Consider the following 20,405-nt stretch of genomic DNA (forward strand, 5'->3'; position numbering starts at 1 on the left):
TCTCTGCCGCCGCCTCCTGGTCCCCAGCGCCGATCAGCCGCCACCACCTCCCTTCGCGACGATCCTCCTTCCATGGTGCTGTCGCGGCCCCCCCTGTAGCCCGAGCTGCCCCGCGCCGCGCCGGAGCCGGTCTCGGGCAGAGGGAGCGGTCGGGGGCCTCGCGGCCCGCGCGGGCTGACGAGCAGAGAGTGCGGCGCCTCGCGGGTCCCCGAGGGTCCGCACGCCCGGCAGCGCGGCGGCGAGCTACAGCGCCGAGAGCAGCGGGCGGGCGGGCGGCGCCGGGCCCGGGCCGCCCTCGCTCCCACGCCCCGGCCCCGCCGCCCGCGCCGGGGCGGCAGCCGGCAGAGGAAAGGCGCTGCAGTCTCCGGGCCTCGCGGCCCCAGTTGAGCTTCCTCAGCACCGAGGGCTTGCGGGTCCGGTGGGGAGGACGCGAGCCCGGAGCCCGGGCACTGAGCTCTTGGGCGCCCCCAACCCAGTTTTCAGAACCCTCCACGCTGCGGCCACTGTCCCCTCTGGACCATGGCCGACGACGACGTGCTGTTCGAGGATGTGTACGAGCTGTGCGAGGTGATCGGCAAGTGAGTCTCCACGCGAGGGAGCGGGAGTGTGGAAAAATGCATTTCAGCGATGCCCGGGGCCTCCCGCACCCGCTCCGGGCCTGCCCCCTGCCCTCTTGTCCTCCCCTCTGCCTCCCTTGTCCTCTTCACCCTGGAGTATTTATAGACGTGTACCTGGATCTCCTGCCAGGAGAGGGTCTGGGGGCTTCTCAGCGACCCGTGGAGGCTAACGAGCCCGGGTCGGCCACCCCATAAGGCGTGGGGCGGGCTCCCTGCATTTTATCTGACGGTTACACAGGGACGTGGCAGGACCGATTTTATAGTTGTTTCCTGGGAACAGTTGGGGTTATTGTTACCTTTCCTGTACCATAGACCTTTTAACGAAAAGAGCAGCCTGCATTTCGTGTGCGTGTGTGGAGAGAGCGAGAGAGCGCGTCCAGGGTTTTTAATTGTGGGGTGTGTGTCTATTGTGCCAGGATATTAGACAGATGCCTTTGTGTTCACCCCGTGCCCGGATTTAAGAGGGTCATTGAAGACGGGTGCGTCCAGTTTCAGCAAATTCTTCACCTGCCTTAGACGAACGTAGAAAGAGTTAGGGGCACCCAAAATTTTAATGCCTCGTTATGCAATGACTGTACAATCAGTGCTCGAGGCTCCCTTCACTGTTGTTGGGATGGTGGTTAGCGTGGAGGAGCCGTCTGCTTTGAGTCACCGGGCTGGTCTAGAATATAGAACTGACAGTCCAAATGCTCATCCTTTCATCTGTGTTGTATAATTACACCAGGGAAAAGCAGGGAATCAGATTAATCACAGTACTGATTGAGAATTAAATCTGCAGTTCCTCATCTAATTGTCCGGTCCTGAAATCTGTTTTGAATTGTTTCCTTTTCATTCTTGTCAAACAATATTCCAAGTGCACAATCCTGCTAATTTGCTTGTGAGGGAAATGCTGGCAATCTGAAGTTGATTTCCTAGCTCAGCGTGTATTCTGTAGCTTTGGAAGTTGAGATAAGATTTAAGAGCGATTTTTGCTTATTTACTAGGGCTCGTTAGATAGCTAGTATTGAAATATTTTACCTCTTTTTGGTAGCGGTGCTTTATTGTCTATTTTAAGGTCCACAGTTGGGAAATGAAACCAAGATAGAGCAGTTGGCTCTACCTCTTTTAAGTTGTCTGCAGTATACTCAGTTTCAATTTTTGAGTACTGATAACTCATTTTTTTCCTCCATATTGAGGTATTACATTGCCGCTCACATGGTGAAATTGTGGGTAGAGCTTGCTACACTCTTTTCTTAGACCCAAATGCTTCGAGGACGCATTACTCCTTGCCCCATTGTTCAATGACCAGCCTGTCTGTTAGGAGGAAGATGTCCAAATGTGTGTGGTTGTGCCCTAGAGCAGCGCTGTCTAAAGCTATTTAATGAGAGCCACGTGTGATTTATAATTTTCTAGTAGCCACATTAGAAAGATTTAAAACAAAAAGGTGCAATTAATTTTAGTAAAATATTTTCTTAATATATTACATCCGAATTAGTGATTTCAGCATGAAATTTTTTGCAATACTTTCCATCTTTTCATACTAAGCCATTTAAATCCGATGTGTGTTTTATACTAACAGCACATCTCAGTTTTGACGCTAAGCTAAATTCTCACCAGAAGTACTTGATCTGTATTTAGGTCTCATAAAATTTGCATGTGCAAAAGTAGATTCACATACTCAAGTTGTTCCAAACATACATAAAAGTTTTCCAGTAACGGAATTTACTATTCTAAATTTTAATCAATTAAGCAGAATGCAAAATTTATTGCCTCAGTTGGATTAGCCACATTTCAAGAGCTTAATAGTCACAGTTGACTACCACATTTCTAGAGAAAAAATATAAAAAAAATCTCCTTCATTTCTTCATTGTTGAGAGCACACAAAGAAGGTAAATTTGATGTTTCTCAAAACCATCCAAATGACCATGTGTGAGTGAGTGATGTTTGCTGTATCTTAGTTATGGCTGTTGTAAGTGAGCCTGCATTTAGAAAATGTGGGATTAAGATGCTTCCATATATTATGATGTTGGAAAATAGCCATAATTGAATCAATTATGGTGACTGCCTCTGATTCCTTCTGGTCTAAAAGGATGACAGTGTGATCCCCTTGGATTTTGGAAAGTGGTCAGCCTCATATTAGCAGTCTTTTTGTGCTGATGTAACATATTTTCAGAAGACACCCCTGGTAGAATTAAGTTTATCTATTCTGTTGTTTTGCAGCTGCATAAGGAGGAAGAAAGAACGAGCTAATTTTGAGATGCTAGGTAGTCAGTGGCTGCCTGCACTTCTGTGAACTGTGAAATTTCATTCCTATTCTACAAAATCTGACTTGGTGTCGTTTATAAAATGTCATTTCTTGAAATAATGAATCCAAGATAGTCTCAGTGTTAAAGAATGTAATGATGGTGTTTCTCGGCTTGTGCAAAGGTCGAAGGTTTCTCCAGTAAATTGTGTCAGTGTATATTGATCCTGAAATTGAAATTCGTTTGAGATTTTTTTTTTGCAGGGACCTTGACAGCATACATTTAAACTAAGAATTTGTTCAATCATGAGCTTAAACAGAAAGGCCTTTGCAGATCATCATCCATCCTGAAAATCTTTTTGTTGATTTCTATCCAGACTCTACAGAATTTTGGTTTTCTTTTGTATCAAATTAGTATCACAAGCCGGGCAGTGGTGACACATGCCTTTAATCCCAGCACTTGGGAGGCAGAGGCAGGCGGATCTCTCTGAGTTCGAGGCCAGGCTGGACCGACAGCCTCCAAAACAATACAGAGAAAACCTGTCTTCTAAAAACCAAAAAAAAATTAGTATCACAAATTGTGTTTACACCACAATGTCTTAATAGTTTTAAAATTTTACTAAGGCTTTTTAAAATAGATTGCAATTTTCAAGACATATTGGCTACCCATTCACTCCTCTGCCTACCCATCCACCCACTCACCCATCTTCTATGAGCTAGGCATTATTGATGGTACAAAGGAAATTTCCAGTTTATTTATTTATTTATTCATCTGTTTGTTTACTTATTTATTTATTGAGATAGGTTCTCACTAATGTAGCCCTGGCTGGTATGGAGCTTGTTATGTAGATCAGGCTGCTCTTGAACTCATAGATCTTCTGAGTGCTGGGATTAAAGGTGTGTACTGTCACACTTGGCTTTAATTCCAGTGTAATTTAGACCCCTCCTTAGATGTATTTTTCTTGGTTAAGAACATGGCTTGAGGTAAGGAGGTTTGAAGGGAGATGCTATTTGGAATATAATTTCCTTGTAGTTGTTGCAACCTTTATTCTTGCTAAAGCTGTCTTTGAAATAATCACATATCTTAATTATAAAGATTAGGAAGATGCCATTTAAAAAAAATTAAAACTCCCTCTCCTCTTTTTTTAAAGTTCCAGAAACTCTTCAGTGCCTCTTCTATAATATTTTTCATATGGAATCTTTCAAATTATTGAAGGAAATTCAATTATAGTTTCAAACTTCCCTTTTTGATTTTGAGACAGGGTTTACTATGTCTAGCCCAGGCTGGCTTGGAACTTGATTCCTAGACCAGTCTGGCCTCAAACTCACAGATATCTACCTGTCTGCCTCCTACATGCTGGGATTAATTGTACTTTACCACTATACCCATCTAGTCCCCAAACTTCTTGTTCTAACAAATGTAGCAATTACTAGAAATAAAAGGTATTACAGAAATACAAGTTAATGACTAATTTATGTCATAACTGTCCCTTTTGCAGATTTATAGTGTTGTAGGTAAATGTAAAACCAGTAACAGTATATGAAAGAAGTTAAAAAACAGTTTTAAATTAAAACATAAAAAAACCCACATTGGCACAAGCAGTGTATTTGAAAAAGGATCACAAAATGTACACTTTTTAACTCGTGGAGGATGAATATTTGTCTTGGATTTTAGGATGTTCAGTAAACTGGAACTTCTGACTCTCCTGCTATGCTAAGACATAGACTAAAATTGGAACGATGCAGCATGACCCTTGCTCAAGGATGACATGCAAGTTTGCCAGGCTTGCTGTATTTGCTTACACCCCAAGAGCACTTATCATATTTAATTACAGTTACTTATTTATGGTCTCTCTACCTAGCTAATAGGTAGCATCTTGAAGGCAGGGAAATATATAACACACATCTTTCTCCATTGCTAAACACACTGCCTGCAATGTAATAGTAACTCATTAGCTATGGAATAAATTGAGGAGTTTTAATAAAATCTCATTAAAAGACAAAAAGTGTATTTATCAACCTTGGAGTCATTATTGTCCCAAAAGGCAGAATTAGTTTAAAGTAGTGGTGTTCTACCTGGCTGCATATTAGAACCATCAGGGGAGCTTTTAAAATGATCAGTGCCAGGCCCTGTGACAGAGCAGTGTAAGGCAGACTCTCTGGGATATGTCAGGTAGTTTTTAAAACGACATCAATCTTGGGTGAAGAGTCACTGTTTTAAAACTTAGCTGATATATAGTTTTCTGGGACTAGCATTTCAAAGGCTTAAAATTTTTACAAAGTAGATTTAAACATATTTTGTAATGCATTTAAGCTATCAGACCAAAACATGGATTTTTATATTCTGTACACCTATGTCTTGGAGGCTGTTGTATAAGAATTTCGTTTCAGTCTGTGTTAGGCTTTGGCTTCATGGGCCTTTTAAGATTCACATTGATTTATGACACTCATCTAATGCTAACATGGTGATTGCTTGATGTTTGGGACAACACAGAACAAGGATTGCTTCAATAACCATTGATGATAGTTTTCTACTACAATGGCTTAATTTAATAAGAAATTCATTAGCTTAGTATGGATTGTTTGCACACACATTTGATTAAAAGAAAATGGTTAAGTTACTTACATACTTTAAGTTCTGTACCTGTGACTACAATAATTCAGTTTGCCAGAGAATTGAGTTAAATGCAGTCTTATGTAAATACTGGGTTAATAATATATAAAATATATAATTGAGCATGGAAGGAAAAATCAGCTTTACTGATTTGTAGTAGTTACTCTGAATTTCCCATGTATTGATTATCTCAGTGATTTGGAGTTTTAGTACCTCAAGGGGAATGTTACATCATGCAGAAGAATCTTCCTGAAAATTTAAGCAGACCATGTACATAAACTAGTTTTTAATGTTAAGAAAAGGTCATGTGTAAGTCTGAATGATTTAAAAAATTTCCAAAAGCGAGTAGTGTTACAAGAAAAAAGAACATGATCACAGCAATAACCATGTAGTAATGCAAACGAAACACACAGTCACCAGCTACATTTCTAAGAATCTAGATAATTCCAACACTTGGGATTCAGCCACCTTTCCACAGAAGACAACCTACAGAATTTTGGGACAAGGTCAATTCCTGAGCAGTTGATTCTGGGACCCTGTTGGGGGGAAAGTGAGCTCTTCAGTTACTTGTCTATGTACATATCTCTTTATGTAGACTTACCACTTGCTTTAGGAGTTGTCATTTGCAACTTCTTCCTAAGTGCTTTATGTGGATTCCCCTAACTTCCATAATGGTGGCATACTTTGTGTACAATTTGGCATGCACAGTTCACCTTTCATTTTTCTCTTGTATATATAACCATCACACAATGGACTATATTTCTGATTTCCCTTAAATTGTTCTTAGATATTTATATTGAAAAGTCTCACATCTCTATTTATAACTATGATCAATAAATTATAGAAATAGGTGTACTACATTGCTTAGAGATTGTACTTGAATGGTTGTCTTTTTGTAAATGTTTTACAAATAAAATAATGTTTTATAACCTAATGACTACTTGGCAAAGGACATCAACTCACCTTTCTAATATTAGGCATTTTACATGTATCATGTCATTTAATTTTAACCCTTTTACAGAGAAGACTGAGCACAAGAGGTGGTGAGGAGTAATCCGGCCAAGATCACATGGGATTCTATCTGCTTCTAAAGATTGTTCCTTTTGGCCACATTCTACTGGTGATTCAGGTTGTGAACAAGACTGCATTGGATGTCTTTAAAATAAGACCAATTTTCACATTTCAAATTCATTACTACAAAAGACTATTTCTTTACTTTCCAGTTACATTTCTCACCTCTTTGGTAGAATATACTCTTCCTTCTTTCATTGCTTCTTTTTTCTCTTGCTCCATGACAGTGATTCTCAACCTGTGGGTCATGACCCTTTGGGGGTTGAATAGCCCTTTCATAGGGTTCGAATATCAGATATCCTGCATATCAGATAAATTACATTATGATTCATAACAGTAGCAACATTGCAGTTGTAAAGTAGAAATGAAATAATTTTATGGTTGGGGTCGCCACAACATGAGGAACTATTAAAGGGTCACAGCATTAGGGAGATTGAGAACCACTGCTCTATGATGAAATATTATCATTTACCAAACTAACTGATAAATCTCCGTATTCTTTACCAGTGGAAGTAAGGAGTCTTGACCATCTATCCAAAATTTAATTGGTTTTGAAACGTTCTCCATATCCTTTACTCTTACAGTGTTTATTTTTTCAGACTAATTCTGTGCTTCTAAGCTAGAAGTAGTGAGGTTTTCAGAGATAGTCATTTGATGGAGGGCAGGGTGGGGGTGATTTCTTATTTTCTGTGATAAATACTGAATTGCATTTTGACTTTGAAAACCATGTCCTAAAGTGAAGCTTCTGAATCTGTCTCATCTGGTCACCAGCGCTGTTCAATTAAGGAGTCAAAAGACTCCTTTTGTATAGTTACTACTATAGAGCAAGTACCTGTCACCAGCCTCCAAGCTGATGAGAAGTTCTGCTTTCACATTTTGGAGCTTATATTTTAGTTGCAAATTTATAATACAGGTTTCTTTTTTCACTGTATTTGTGTTTTGTAGATTTTTGATTAGTGGCTTTTAAAATGATGTCATTTTCATTATCTTGCTTGCATGTGACCATGAATTAGATGGAAGCCTTTCACTGAGTGACAAAGTAAATACTTGATCTTTTAGAAAATGGTTATTTAGCCGGGCGGTGGAGGTGCACGGTTTTAATCCCAGCACTCGTGAGGCAGAGGCAGGCGGATCTCTGTGAGTTCGAGGCTGGGCTGGACCGACAGCCTCCAAAGCAATACAGAGAAACCCTGTCTCGTAAAAACCAAAAAAAAAAAAACCAAAAAAAAGAAAATGGTTATTTAATTGTACTTAAGCCAAGATATGTTTTTGTATCTAAGCATACATTTTTTTTATTCCAGCTTCTTATGTTCTGTTATTGGGTTCCTGTGTTATCTTTTTAAACCAAATTTCATATTTCTTTTAGTATACTGTTTTGGCTTTATAACCATTATTGTGACTGTTTTGATCATGTACAGTGAATGATTAATACTCATCCTCCTAACCTCCATTCTTTCTTTTGTCAGCCCTGTGGTTTATTCTCCAAAATATACTATATTGCTAGGCATGGTGTGTCACACCTGTAATTCTAGCCCTTGAGAAATAGAGATGGAAGAGCAGAAATTCAAGACTAGCTTCAACTACATAGGGAACTTGAGGCCAGCCTAGGCTACATGAAATTTTGTCTCAATGTCACACACACACACACACATACGCACGCACGCACGCACATGCACACATACTCACAATGTTAAAAATGTATTTGGTGTATGTCAATCTAAGATGGGATTATTGTCATTTGTGCTGGTTAGTTTTTGTCACCATGTCACCCTGTGAAGAGGGAACCTCAACTAAGGAATGCCTTCATCAGAGTGGCCTGTGGGAATATCTGTGGGGTATACTTTCTTGGTTAATGAATGAATGAATGATGTGGGAAGGCTTAGCCCAAGTGGGTGGTGCCATTCCTGGCAGGTGGTCCTGGTTTGTATAAGAAAGCAGGCTGAGCAAGCCAATAAGCAGTTTTGCTTTTCGATAACTGCCTCTGCTCCTGTTTGAGTTCCTCCCTGACCTCCCTCAATGATGGACTGTGACTGGGACATGGAAACCAAATAAACACTTTCCTCCCCCAAGTTGGTTTTGGTCAATGTTTTATTGCATCAGCAGAAAACAAACTAGGACAGCACCAAACCATATATAGATTTTACTGCTTATTGAATGACAGATGGTTTATTTAGTTACAGAGGTGTCTACCCCTGCTATGGTATGCAGATAGCCATTGTATCACTGCTGTTTCATGTAACCACATTTGTGCTTTAAAGAAACATAGGTTTTTCTTTCTTTTTTCTTTTTTTTCTTTTTTGCTTTTCTGCTTCATCTTTTTGCCCCCGAATATATGATTCCTTTGCTTTGGGGCTTGTAAGACAGCCCTGTAAGATCTGATTTAGTCACCTTTAGGCACAATGTAGCCATTTTCTTCTTAATAGAAGGAATGATATCTACTTTACAAGCTATTTGCATAGATTAGTGATTACAAGTGCAGCATGAGTGTTTTTTATTTGTAGAATGTCACTGCCATACTCAAATTTCTTTTGGCAGTTATGAACATAAGTTTCAACAATTTTCAGATGTGTACTTTCTCAGTGCTGAACACATGCTCTGTTACATAAATAATATGGGGAAATGAACATTCTTTCCTACTGTGTAGGTAAAGTCATCCAAGGTGCTAGTATGTATTCATCTCTGCTCATTAGTTTCTTTGCCTATACAATGAAAATGATAGTACATTCTTCTTAGGGGGATTATGAGAATCAAATGATACAATCTATAGAAATGTCTATATGTTTTTATTTTAGCTGGATTATTATTATTATTATTCAGTGAACACTTGGATTCTCTAACCTCAAGGAGCTCGCTATCAATAAAAAAGAGAAAGATGATAAATCTAGACCATATCTCACTAGTTCTTGAATCCTGATAAGGCAAGAGTCACAGCTGATTTGTTCACACTGCTGTCTCTGCATAGTTCTTCAACTAGCATGCAGAATGTCATCAGTACAGAATATTGAGTGAGAAATCTAGAGACAGAGTAACCACCTAGCAGGGAATAAAGTTGAGGGAATCTTGTAGAGGACATGAAACTTGAAGAGTTTGCTAGTTTCCTCCTTAGGTAATTTTTGAAATATTAGGCCTGTTTCTTCATTTCTGAAAAGGATTAGAGGAATTCAGGTAGAGGAACTCTAATAACTCTTAGGAAAGTTTTAAGACTATATTCAAGAGCTCTTCAGGGAGGGTGAGGCCTTCCATGGGGGATCTTTAAAGTCTTTCATATCATTTGGAGCAGGGCCTAAAGCCTCCCCTGTGTGTCTAGGCTGAGAAAGTATCCTTCTATGTGGAATGGGCTCCCAAAGTCCATTCGTATACTAGGGATAAATACTGATCCACTGCCAGAGGCCCCATAGATTGCCCAGGCCTCCTAACTGACACCCACTTTCAGGGGGTCTGTATTGGTCCTATGCTGGTTTCCCAGCCATCAGTCTGGGGTCCATGAGCTCCTACTTGTTCAGGTCAGCAGTTTCTGTGGATTTCACCAGCCCCATGTTGACCCCTTTGCTCACCACTCCTCCCTCTCTACAACTGGATTCCAGGAGTTCGGCTCAGCATTTAGCTGTGGGTGTTTGCATCTGCTTCTATCAGCTACTGGATGAAGGCTCTAGGATGACATATAAGGTAGTCCTCAATCTCATTATAGGGGAAGGGCATTTAAGGTAGCCTCTCCACTACCTTATTAGTGGGGTCATTCCTGTAGATCTCTGGATATTTCCTTAGTGCCAGATTTCTCCTTAAACCTATAATGTCTCCCTCAATTATGGTATCTCTTTTCTTGTTCCCCTCTATTCTTCCCCCGACTCAATATTATCTTTTTTTAAAAAAGAGTTATTTACTTTTATGTGTAGCCATGTGAGTGCTAGGAACCACTGAACCATCACTCCAGCATGATTATCTTTTTAATAAATATTTTTCTTTTACATTAAATTACTTGTAAAGTAGCTACATGCTTGTAAAACAAGCAGGAATCTGTTTTCACTAAGAGCATTATTAAGTATATTTCACATGAATTTGAAAAAACCATGCTATTCAGATAACAGGTCAGATTGAGAATATATTTAGCTCACACTATAATCAACGTATTTTTAAGGGAGAAACCTTTACTAGTCATACATGTTGCTTTTTTTCTTAAAAAGATTTCTCACAATGGATACATCTACAAAACACTCTCACACCTGAAACTCAGGGAACATTGAGGAAGAAAGGGTGAAAAGATTGTAAGAGCCAGAGACAAGGGAGGTTGTGTCTCCTAGTAATATCAGAAGCCACACGCATACGTCTCACCAAAATGACTGCCCAAACATTAGCTAAACAAGGATGACACCAGTGAGCATGCCAAAATGGCTAGAGAGAAGCCCACGAGGCTTCAGCCCTACACAAAGAGCTACACACCACTGAGGAAAGCTGGGTGGGAGAGAGGTGGCCCACCCCAGGGAAGAGCACACCAATTGGTTGTCCAGTGCCTAACAGTGCCAAAATACACACACACAGGTAGCAATAAACAGACTGAATAGGCTATATTTAGGAATATATCTTGATATATATATATATATCTATATATATGTGTGTGTGTGTGTGTAGGTTATATATGTGTATATATGTATAGTGTATAAATGTATATTATATGTATATACATATATATGCATGCAAGAACAATTAGTGAAAAAAGAGGCCATGGATTTGGAGAGTGGGGAGGAGTATATGGGAGGTTTTGGAGAGAGGAAATGGAAAGGAGAAATGTTGTAATTATAGTCTCAAACATTTTTTAAGAAGATTTCTTTCCTGGCAATTAAAGTGATCTGTGTAAACGTCTATTCATGTGAAAATGCTTTGTTATCATCATTGCAGGAAAAGCCTGGAAATTTCAAGAGGGAGCATTCAAGGCTCGCTGCTACACCTTTTAGATTTTCAACAATAATATTTCTTCCATGGCTGAGTGTTCTCATTATACTGCTGGATTGTGCTTCATATTCCATGACCTGGAAGCAGGTTTAGTGGACTTTAGTTAATGTCTGGAACCTCTGGCTTCTTGGTTAGACTTACCCTGGTGGCTTCATCATTAGGCTTACAAATATGAATATGGATTTGATGGCCTCATTAGCACATTTCCCCTTATGTCCAGATTGATTTCTAGACATAGAGAACTGTAAATTAGATTTGAAAAAAATGAAATTTAGTAATTGTCGATCCAGGCATGATGGCTCATTCCTGCAATTCCAGCACTTGGGAGGCTGAGACAGGAGGATTATTGTAAATTCAAGGTTAGACTGGGTTACGGAGCGAGAAAGTCTATTAAAATGTACCCCTTCAAAAACACCACAAGAGAAATAAGTATTCTAAAGAAATTTTATTTCTAAAATTATTCGTTTGTTTGTTTACTTGACAGGGTCTCTTTGGCTGGCCTGGAACTCACTATATAAAGCAGACAGGCCTCAGACTCACAGAGATGCAGCTTCCTCAGCTTCCGGAGTACTGAAAAGGCATATGCCATAATGCCTGTTGGAAAATTATTACACTATGGTTCACACGATATCAGTATTTGACTTATTTTCTTCTATTTCATTTTAAAATCTTTTTTATTTTAAAACAGTCGTCTCATTTTACATACCAGTACCAGTTCCCACTTCCTCCCCTCCTCCTGCTCCTCCTACCTTCCCCCTCACTCCAACCCCCTCCACTCCTCAGAGAGGGTAAGACTTCCCATGGGGAGTCAGCAAAGTCTGGCACATCACTTTGAGGCAGGACCAAGGCCCTCCCCCCAATATCTGGGCTGAGCAAGGTATCCCTTCGAAGAGAATGGGCTCCAAAAAGCCTGTTCAAGCACTAGGGATGAATCCTGGTCCCACTGCTGGTGGCCCAACAGACTGCCCAAGCCACACAACTGTCACCCACATTCAGACAGCCTAGTTTGGTCTTATGCAGATTCCCCAGCTGTCATTCAGGAGTCAGTGAGCTCCCACTAGCTCAGGTCAGCTGTCTCTGTGGGTATCCTCAAAATGGTCTTGACCCCTTTGCTTATATTGTCACTCCTCCTTCTATTTCTTTACCTCATAAAAGAAGAATGGGGAGCTGGAGTGATGGCTCAGCAGTTAAGAGAGCTTGCTGCTTTTGCAAAGGACCCAAGTTCTGTTCCCAGCACCCTGCTAGGCATCACACAAGTGCCTCCGATTCAGCTCCAGGGGTTCCAGTGCTATCTTTTGGTCTCTGTGAGTAATTGGATGCACGTGACATACATGTACACACAGACACACAGACAGGCTATAAAATAAAACAAAGGCGCCTCTCTCCTTTTTAGAGGGATAGTAACAACTGACACTGTATGGGGTTCTTATGAGCAGAAGATGGCATGATTTTCAAAAAGTCTTACATTGCCCTAGACATTATATAAGTTTTGTTGGAATGAAGCATGTCTACTTAGAAATAGTCTTTGTTGAATTTTCTTTGATTTGGAAAGGATAATTTACCTTTTGAAAAAGTGCGTGTGTGCATGAGTGTCTTGAGTGGCCACAGTGCATATGTGGACAACTTGTTTAGTTGGTTCTTTTCTTGTACCATGTTGGTCTCAGGGATTCAATCCAAGTTGTAAGACTTGTGCAGTGAGTACTTTTACACACATCTTACTGGGTCCTACCTTTGTCTTTAAACTGATTTTGTGTTATCTTTATGAGCTTTACATTGCTTTGCCTCTTAGGTAGGACTTATAACATATTAGGTCAAAATGTTAACTATTTGAAGGTGAGATATGTTTATTTTACTGATGGAACAACAATAAATTAACACTGAAGTCAAAGCAAAGAGAAAGCATGTAAATTCACATGCTGATATTTTTCCTTAAATTGTAAAATTTTGGTTGAATTTTCGAATTTGAAACTCCACATGGGAAACATCTGTGTCCAATCAGATAGAAACTTAAACTCTTCAACATCTGGTTAGCCTGTAAGGAAGAATGTAAGCATTCTAGGAATGTGTTAGAAATGCAGATCTCAGACCTCACCTTGACCCTTCAGATCAGAAGCTAAGGAAGTAGAATACCACTGTCACTGCTTTAACAAGCCCTCCAAGAGAATTCTGATGCACACCAAATCTTGAGAACTATCCCCTTAGAACTCTGTGTCAGTAAATGATGGTCTTCAGCCTAAATTTGTTTACTACCAGTTTATTGTCTGTGGCTGCTTTTTTATGCTGTAGACAGAGTTGAGTAGCTGTGCGGGACCATTGTCCACTGAGCCTCAGCTATTTGTTGTCTAGCCCTGTAAACCAAAAGCTCATTGATCCCTGCTTGAGATGAAGTCTTATTAGTGTTTTCTTGTGAGTAGTTAAAATCATTAGGTGAACACCCATATCTGCCTTTACACATGACCCTCACTTTTCTACAAGCCCGTTCCTCTCTCTAATATCAACTTAGTCACTCAAACTAATGTTCTACATTGCCCTTTTTGTGCTTGGTAATAGTACTAACTGTTTAATAATGCTATGACATTTTCTCACTGATTCCATGCTGGTGTGTCTTTGGTGTTTCTATACTCCAGTATAATCTAATTTAATCATCTCTTGTAATCTTCATTTCTCTCTATTTTTACTGCTGTTTTTATTTCCCCAGGACAAATCCCACTTTGTGACTGCTATGTTTAGGAATCTGTGAGCTGATTGCTGTGCCTGGAGTACTGTTATTCTTGTCCTGTGGTGCTGTAGTTGCTTGCAGTCACCAGAATGATTGGAACACATAGTTGAGCATTTCCTGGGAGAGTTATTGTTAGCATTTGCACATCCAACCAAGGATGGTTGTTCATGTCTATAGTTGGGGCATCATTTGGAACTACTGATTTTTCCTTTGTACTTGCTCTAAGTTGTTAAGGTGAGTGGTGGTCAGTTTCACATAAAATATAAGGAGTGACTTTACTACTGTTTGGACTGGGATGCTTTTGTCTCCCCGTATCACTGAAGGAAAACCACTGGGTTTCTTGTGTAAGAAAGGCCATGCCATAGTCTCCTGCTCTAGTATCAAAAGCAGAAGAAGTGGTTCTGTTGCAGATGTGACTCCATGCTTATATTTCTTTTCCTTCTATGACTGATCACTTAACTAAGTGATACTGAGCTATCTTACTTTCTTTGTTTTGGTTCATGATATATCCCACTCAAGGAAAGTAGGCAATGAATTTCAATGGATTTCAGACTGGACATGGCTTAATTAGCCTTTTCGTTTTTTAGACTTTTCCAATCAACTTAATTCATACCCTTTGCCCTACTTACTCACTCCAGTGGTGAGATACAAAGAGAGAGAGAGGTGGGGGGGGGAGAGGAGAGAGAGAAGAGAGGCAAGTACACAATGTGGTCATTCAGGTCTATTGCCCAAGGCAGCAAGCCTATCTGTCAGATAATCTGAGTTTTGCTGTTTCCTCAAAATAGTGTTAGAAGTGAAGAACTTTTAAAATTATTTATGGCGATGACTAAAGCATGAACTCTTTTCAAAAGGTAGTGTTAGTTTCCCAGACAGTACCATCCACCCACAGGGATCGTCTGAGCAACCCCACCTGGCCTTGAGCAAAGTTAGGTAATACCGTAGCTGCTAAGATGCAGCTGTTTCAGGTTAGTCAGGGTTAGATAAAACTCATTTCTAAGTCGCCAGTGCACTCATGAAAAAAGGGTACAACATTAAATCATTGCTAAATGCAAACAAGAAACCATAGTTGCAAACACTTGACACTTAGGATGGCTAGAACTAAAAAGATTGACTGTGCTTACACAGGTGACCCTAGTTAAACTAATGGATCAGAAAACCAAACGTCATGAATCTGGGAACAGGACTGAGAAAAAAGAGGAGAGGTTCACATAAATGGGAGGAAGATAAAAGAGATTGGGAGGAGAAAGTAACGAGAATGCCTTACATACATATGGAATTATCAAGGAACATGTTTAATTGATTTGCAAAAGATGAATGATAACAAGATTGTAGATTGATGAGAATATAAAGTGGTAAAGCCACTGTGGAAAATAAGCTGTCAATTCTTCAAAAAGTTATAGTTTCATGTGATCCAGCAATTCCACTATTCGGTATATAGACAAGAGAATTAAAAACTTTTATTCACACAAAACTCATAAAAATTATAAATGTTCATACTAATATTATTCACAGTGGTCAAGATGTATAAACAACCTCCGTGTTCATTGTTGGATGAGCAGTTAAGAAAATGTGGTAATTGCACAGTGAGATATTTTTTGACCATAAAAGGATTGAAGTATGTGTACAATTTTCTACATAGATTCCCTCTAAACTTATGCTTAATGAAAGAAACCAGACATAAAATATCACATGATGTATATAATTTCATTTCTATGAAATGTCCAGAATAAATGAGTCTTCTGAAGGAGTAATTAAATTAGTGCTTACCAGGAGTTGTGGGGAGGACAGGATGAAGAGTAACTGTAACTGGGCATGGGATTTCTTCTTTGGTTTCTGAAATAGTGTTTGCTCATCAGGGCCCAGCGTTGAATATACTAAAGGCCACCAAATTGCATACTTTAGAGTAGTGAATTTTATTATCTCAATAAATGATTTTTTTATTTTAGCTCCCTAGTCACATTAGCCGCATTTCATGTGTTCAATAGCTTTACGTTGCTAGTGGCAATTTGCCATCAACCAAAGCTTTGTTAGATAGCACTGATCTAAAGGAACTGAGAGTCTCAATTTGGGACCCCCTCTCTGCCAAAAGAAGACAAAACAAAACAAACAAAAAACAAAAGAGAAGGCACAGTCTGTAAATCACAAAGAACCCGAAAGAGATTTGAATACTACTTTTACTCCTTTTTGCTATCTGTCTGTTGAACTAAAAGACCCCCTCCCCAGCCTATTTACTATCATTCTCAAATGCATCTGGTAAATGCTATTATAATTTATGCCTTATGAATGATGCAATCAAGGCTTTACTGGGTATTAAGAGATTTTCATAGCTAGTAGGGGCCAAACCAAGTTTCTAATCTATATTTTTAGTTTCTAGTTTAAGGAAAATTTTCCACTTGTTGTTTCTGATTTTCCTATGCTCCATTCTCTTTTCTCATTGAAACTATTTATAGTAGTGTCATATTAGATGCTAATGTGTATGTATGCACACACTAGTGATGTCACCTGTCTGAAAGCACAATGCAAGTACCTCATCTTTTGTGAAGCTGTCTATACCCATACTAACCCTTTTTGCTGTTCCCATTTCTATAGTTAATTATTTACCTATTAAGGAAACAATTATTTACTTTGTCAGGCAACTTTGAGGGCCCTTGTTTCACCTGGTTGAGATTTGTATGACATCCTAAGATATAGGCAAGAGTACTGACAAGATTATTGTTTGTGACACTGTGACACATTGAGACCCATCCATAGTGCCTGTGGTAGTGACTCTAACAAAGATGCTGTCTTCTAGTCTAGGCCTTAGCTTTAATTTATACATCACCTCTTATACACACATGAGAGTCTTTAAACTCCACCTAATTATCATACAACTTGACTGAACTTTGCTCTTTTTTACCCTCACATTTCTGTGCTTAGTATTTTTATGTCCATAAAACTTTTCCCCATGAACTTCTGTGTGTATTGGGGCATGGAGTGTCTCTGTATATGTATGGTGTATGAACATACATGTTTGTGGGTGAGTGTGCTCATACGAACACATGGAGGCCAGAGGAAAATGCTTTCTTAACACTTTATTACTCTGTACCTTCCTTATTTCTTTGGGACAGACAGGGTCTTTTCCTGAACCTAAAGCCAACAAATCCCAGCAATCCTCCTGTCTCCACAGCCCACAACATTGAGGATACAGGAACATGATCATGCAAGTGTGAAGACCAAAAGTCAGATCCCTGTCATCCAAGTAAAAAGTCTGATTGTGAGCCGGGCGTTGGTGGCGCAAGTCTTTAATCCCAGCACTCGGGAGGCAGAGTCAGACAGATCCTTGGAATTCACTGGCTAACCCAGACTAGCCAAAAGGGTGAGCTCCAGGGAAAGTGAGGGACTGCCTCAAAAATAAGTTGGAGAGAACTGAAGAAGGCATCTGTTGTTCACCTCTGCCCTACAATGCAGCCGCATCACATGTATGTACATGTACACATGATGTACACATGAACCCACATACACAAGTCAACATCAAAAACGTAGAGATCACAAATAAACAACTTAATTTTGTGCCTGAAGTAGAAAAAAGAAGACACTAAGGCCCCAAATCATCAAAATGAAGGAATAAATGAGCAAAAATTAGGAAAATAGAAAATAGAAAAAAAAATCAAAACTAAGTTTATTTTGAAAAAATGAAATCTACAGACTTTTAGCCAGATTAATAAAAAAGATGACTCAAAATTATAACTGAAGAAAGGTAATCACAACAGATAGAGAACTAGAACTATAAGCGATTGTCATGAACAATTATATGGTAACAAATCAGATCACCTAAAGAAATGGGTACATTCTTAGAAAAATATATCTTTCTAAGATTCGATCAAAAAGAAGTAAAGTCTGAACAAACCAATAATGCAAGAGGAAATTAAATTAGTAATCAGAAACCTTTCCACCACAAAAAGCAATGAGGCAAGGTTGGTAGGCTTCAATGATAAATTCACCTGAACGTTTAAAGTAGAGTTAATGACATTCCTTTACAAACTCTTTGAAATTTGAAGAGGAAGAATATTTTCAAACTGATTTTATGAGGTAAGCATTATTCTGATGCCAAAGACAAGTACACTACAAGAAAAGAAAATTAAAAGCCAATATCCATGATGAACATACCTGAAATTTCTTCAACCAAATATAAGCAATCCATATTTAATAACAGATTAAAAGGGTCATCTACCCTTTTATCAACCTCAACTGAGTGACGGGAAAATTTTAATCAGAAATGACAAGATTGCAGTCTGCTATTGTGGGTGTCACAATGGATTATAGGCACACCAAGGAGTCAAAAGTAGATAAATGTTTTTTAAAGGCAAAACAAGGAAAGTTACATATGTTATTTTGAAAGAATTATCCTTGGTTACAAGGTTCAGTAATAGGAGGTGGCACATGTCAATCCAGAGTTGAACAATAATTACTATGCACCCGAGACTGACCTCAAACTCAAAGTAGCCCTCCTGCCTCAGCCTCCGGAATGCTTGGATTACAGGTGCATGGCATCCTGCCTGAATGAGCATTTTATTTTCCTTAAATCCTTGGTCTGTCTTTCTAGGGTTTTTTGTTGGGTCATCATAACTTAATGAGTAGTCAGTGACCGGCCAGTTTCCCTTAAACATTTTGAGCTAGTAAGCCTTGCATTTTTTTGTTAGGGAGAAATTGTATCTGGAGTGGGGCATACATTTGAAGTTCAGGTAGCTTGAAAGTCCTTTGGGGCCTGAGCTTGCACTTCTGTTACCTGAATTCAGTTGTCAGCATCCATGTGTGGCAGTGGTAGCCCACAACCACCTTAAATTCCAGCTCCACAGTATCCAAACCCTATTCTCTCCTTAGGTGCCTGCACTAATGTGCACATGAAAACACATATATATGACTTAAAAATAACAAAATAAAATTTTAAACATTTGCTTAATTTGTTGACCAATGAACCTACTAGAATACCCAGAGACAAACCCATACAGCACTGGACACCAGTACAAAGGCATCAAACATTAATTGGAAAAAGCCCATACAATAAATGGTGTTGGCAAAAGATTGAAATTAGATCCATCTTGCATAAAAAACCCAAACTAAATCAGAGATACTAATTGAAAACAGGAAACATTGGAACTGCTAAAGGAAAACAAAGGGGAAACACTTCAGATTGTAGGTACAGGCAACAGATTTCTGACTATAACCCAGTAACACAGAAAACAACTGTATTAATTACTAAATGGAATTACATGAAAATTAAGCTTCTGTGTAATAAAAGAAAATAGCATCTTTCACCTTTAGTGTAATACAAACTGAAACTACTTTGAGATTCCATCACACCTCATTGAGTATGGTGACCATCAAGAAAATAAATGACAACAAATTCACCTTGGGATATAGGAAAGGAGAACCCTTCTATGCCACAGCAAGTGTAGTCTAATGCACCTCTATAGAAATCAGGTAACCCAGCTATACCATTCCTGGGCATCTACCCAAAGAATGGCTACTGTAGAGGTGCTTGGATATCCGTGTTTATCAGTTCCTTTCACAATAGCAAAGAAATGAAATCAGCCTGGATAGCCATCAACAGAAGATTGCATGAGTATGTGAGTGTGTGTGCATGTGTGTGATGGAGTTTTATTCCACGGTAAAGAAAGACGTACTTGGGGTTTTGCAAGAAAGTGGATGGAACTACAAAGTACTAAGTGAGGTAATCAAGGCTCAGAAAGATAGATATACATATGTTCATTCCAATATGCAGATTCTAGCCTCTAACCGTAAAATAATGCATATCTGGGGGGTGGAGAGTATGGGCAGGGAACTAAAAATGGCCGCATGACAGGAAACAGAGACTCTAGCAGTGATCAATAGGAAACACAAAGAGGAAGGGAAGATACTGGGGGAAAATATGGTGAGGAAGGCAGAATGATGAGGGATGGTGGGGGAGACCCAGCCTAAACCAAACGTGTGAAAACCTATTATTTGTCAACTAATACAAAAAAGAGAAAGATGCACACACAAACACACACACACCCTACCTTTACTCCACTCAGAGTTTGTGCAGAGCCTCATAACCAGACAGCAGTAATAGGTATTTAGGACCCTCTCCACTGCTTCTTGGGCTTGTGCATCGCTCTGCACATATGCACAGTCCTCCTGAACCTCCAAAATACAGCAGTGCTTTTAAGCCCTCTGTTGTGTCATTTTGAAGATCTC

The 20,405-nt window shown here is 39.4% G+C and overlaps 1 protein-coding gene across 8 annotated transcripts in view; it reads left to right on the top strand.

Moving 5' to 3' along the window:
* The first annotated feature begins 378 nt into the window (after positions 1-378).
* Positions 379-20,405, top strand: part of Cask (calcium/calmodulin dependent serine protein kinase) — a 315,809-nt gene continuing 295,782 nt past the window's right edge. For all 8 annotated transcript variants that reach the window (XM_040733749.1, XM_040733750.1, XM_040733751.1 and 5 more), the window contains exon 1: positions 379-578. In XM_040733749.1, coding sequence (XP_040589683.1) covers positions 520-578 — 59 coding nt within the window. In that variant the 5' untranslated portion in view covers positions 379-519. The remainder of the gene's footprint in view (positions 579-20,405) is intronic.

This window comes from Mesocricetus auratus, unplaced genomic scaffold (genome assembly GCF_017639785.1).
Source record: "Mesocricetus auratus isolate SY011 unplaced genomic scaffold, BCM_Maur_2.0 Super-Scaffold_100033, whole genome shotgun sequence".
Lineage (NCBI taxonomy): Eukaryota > Metazoa > Chordata > Mammalia > Rodentia > Cricetidae > Mesocricetus > Mesocricetus auratus.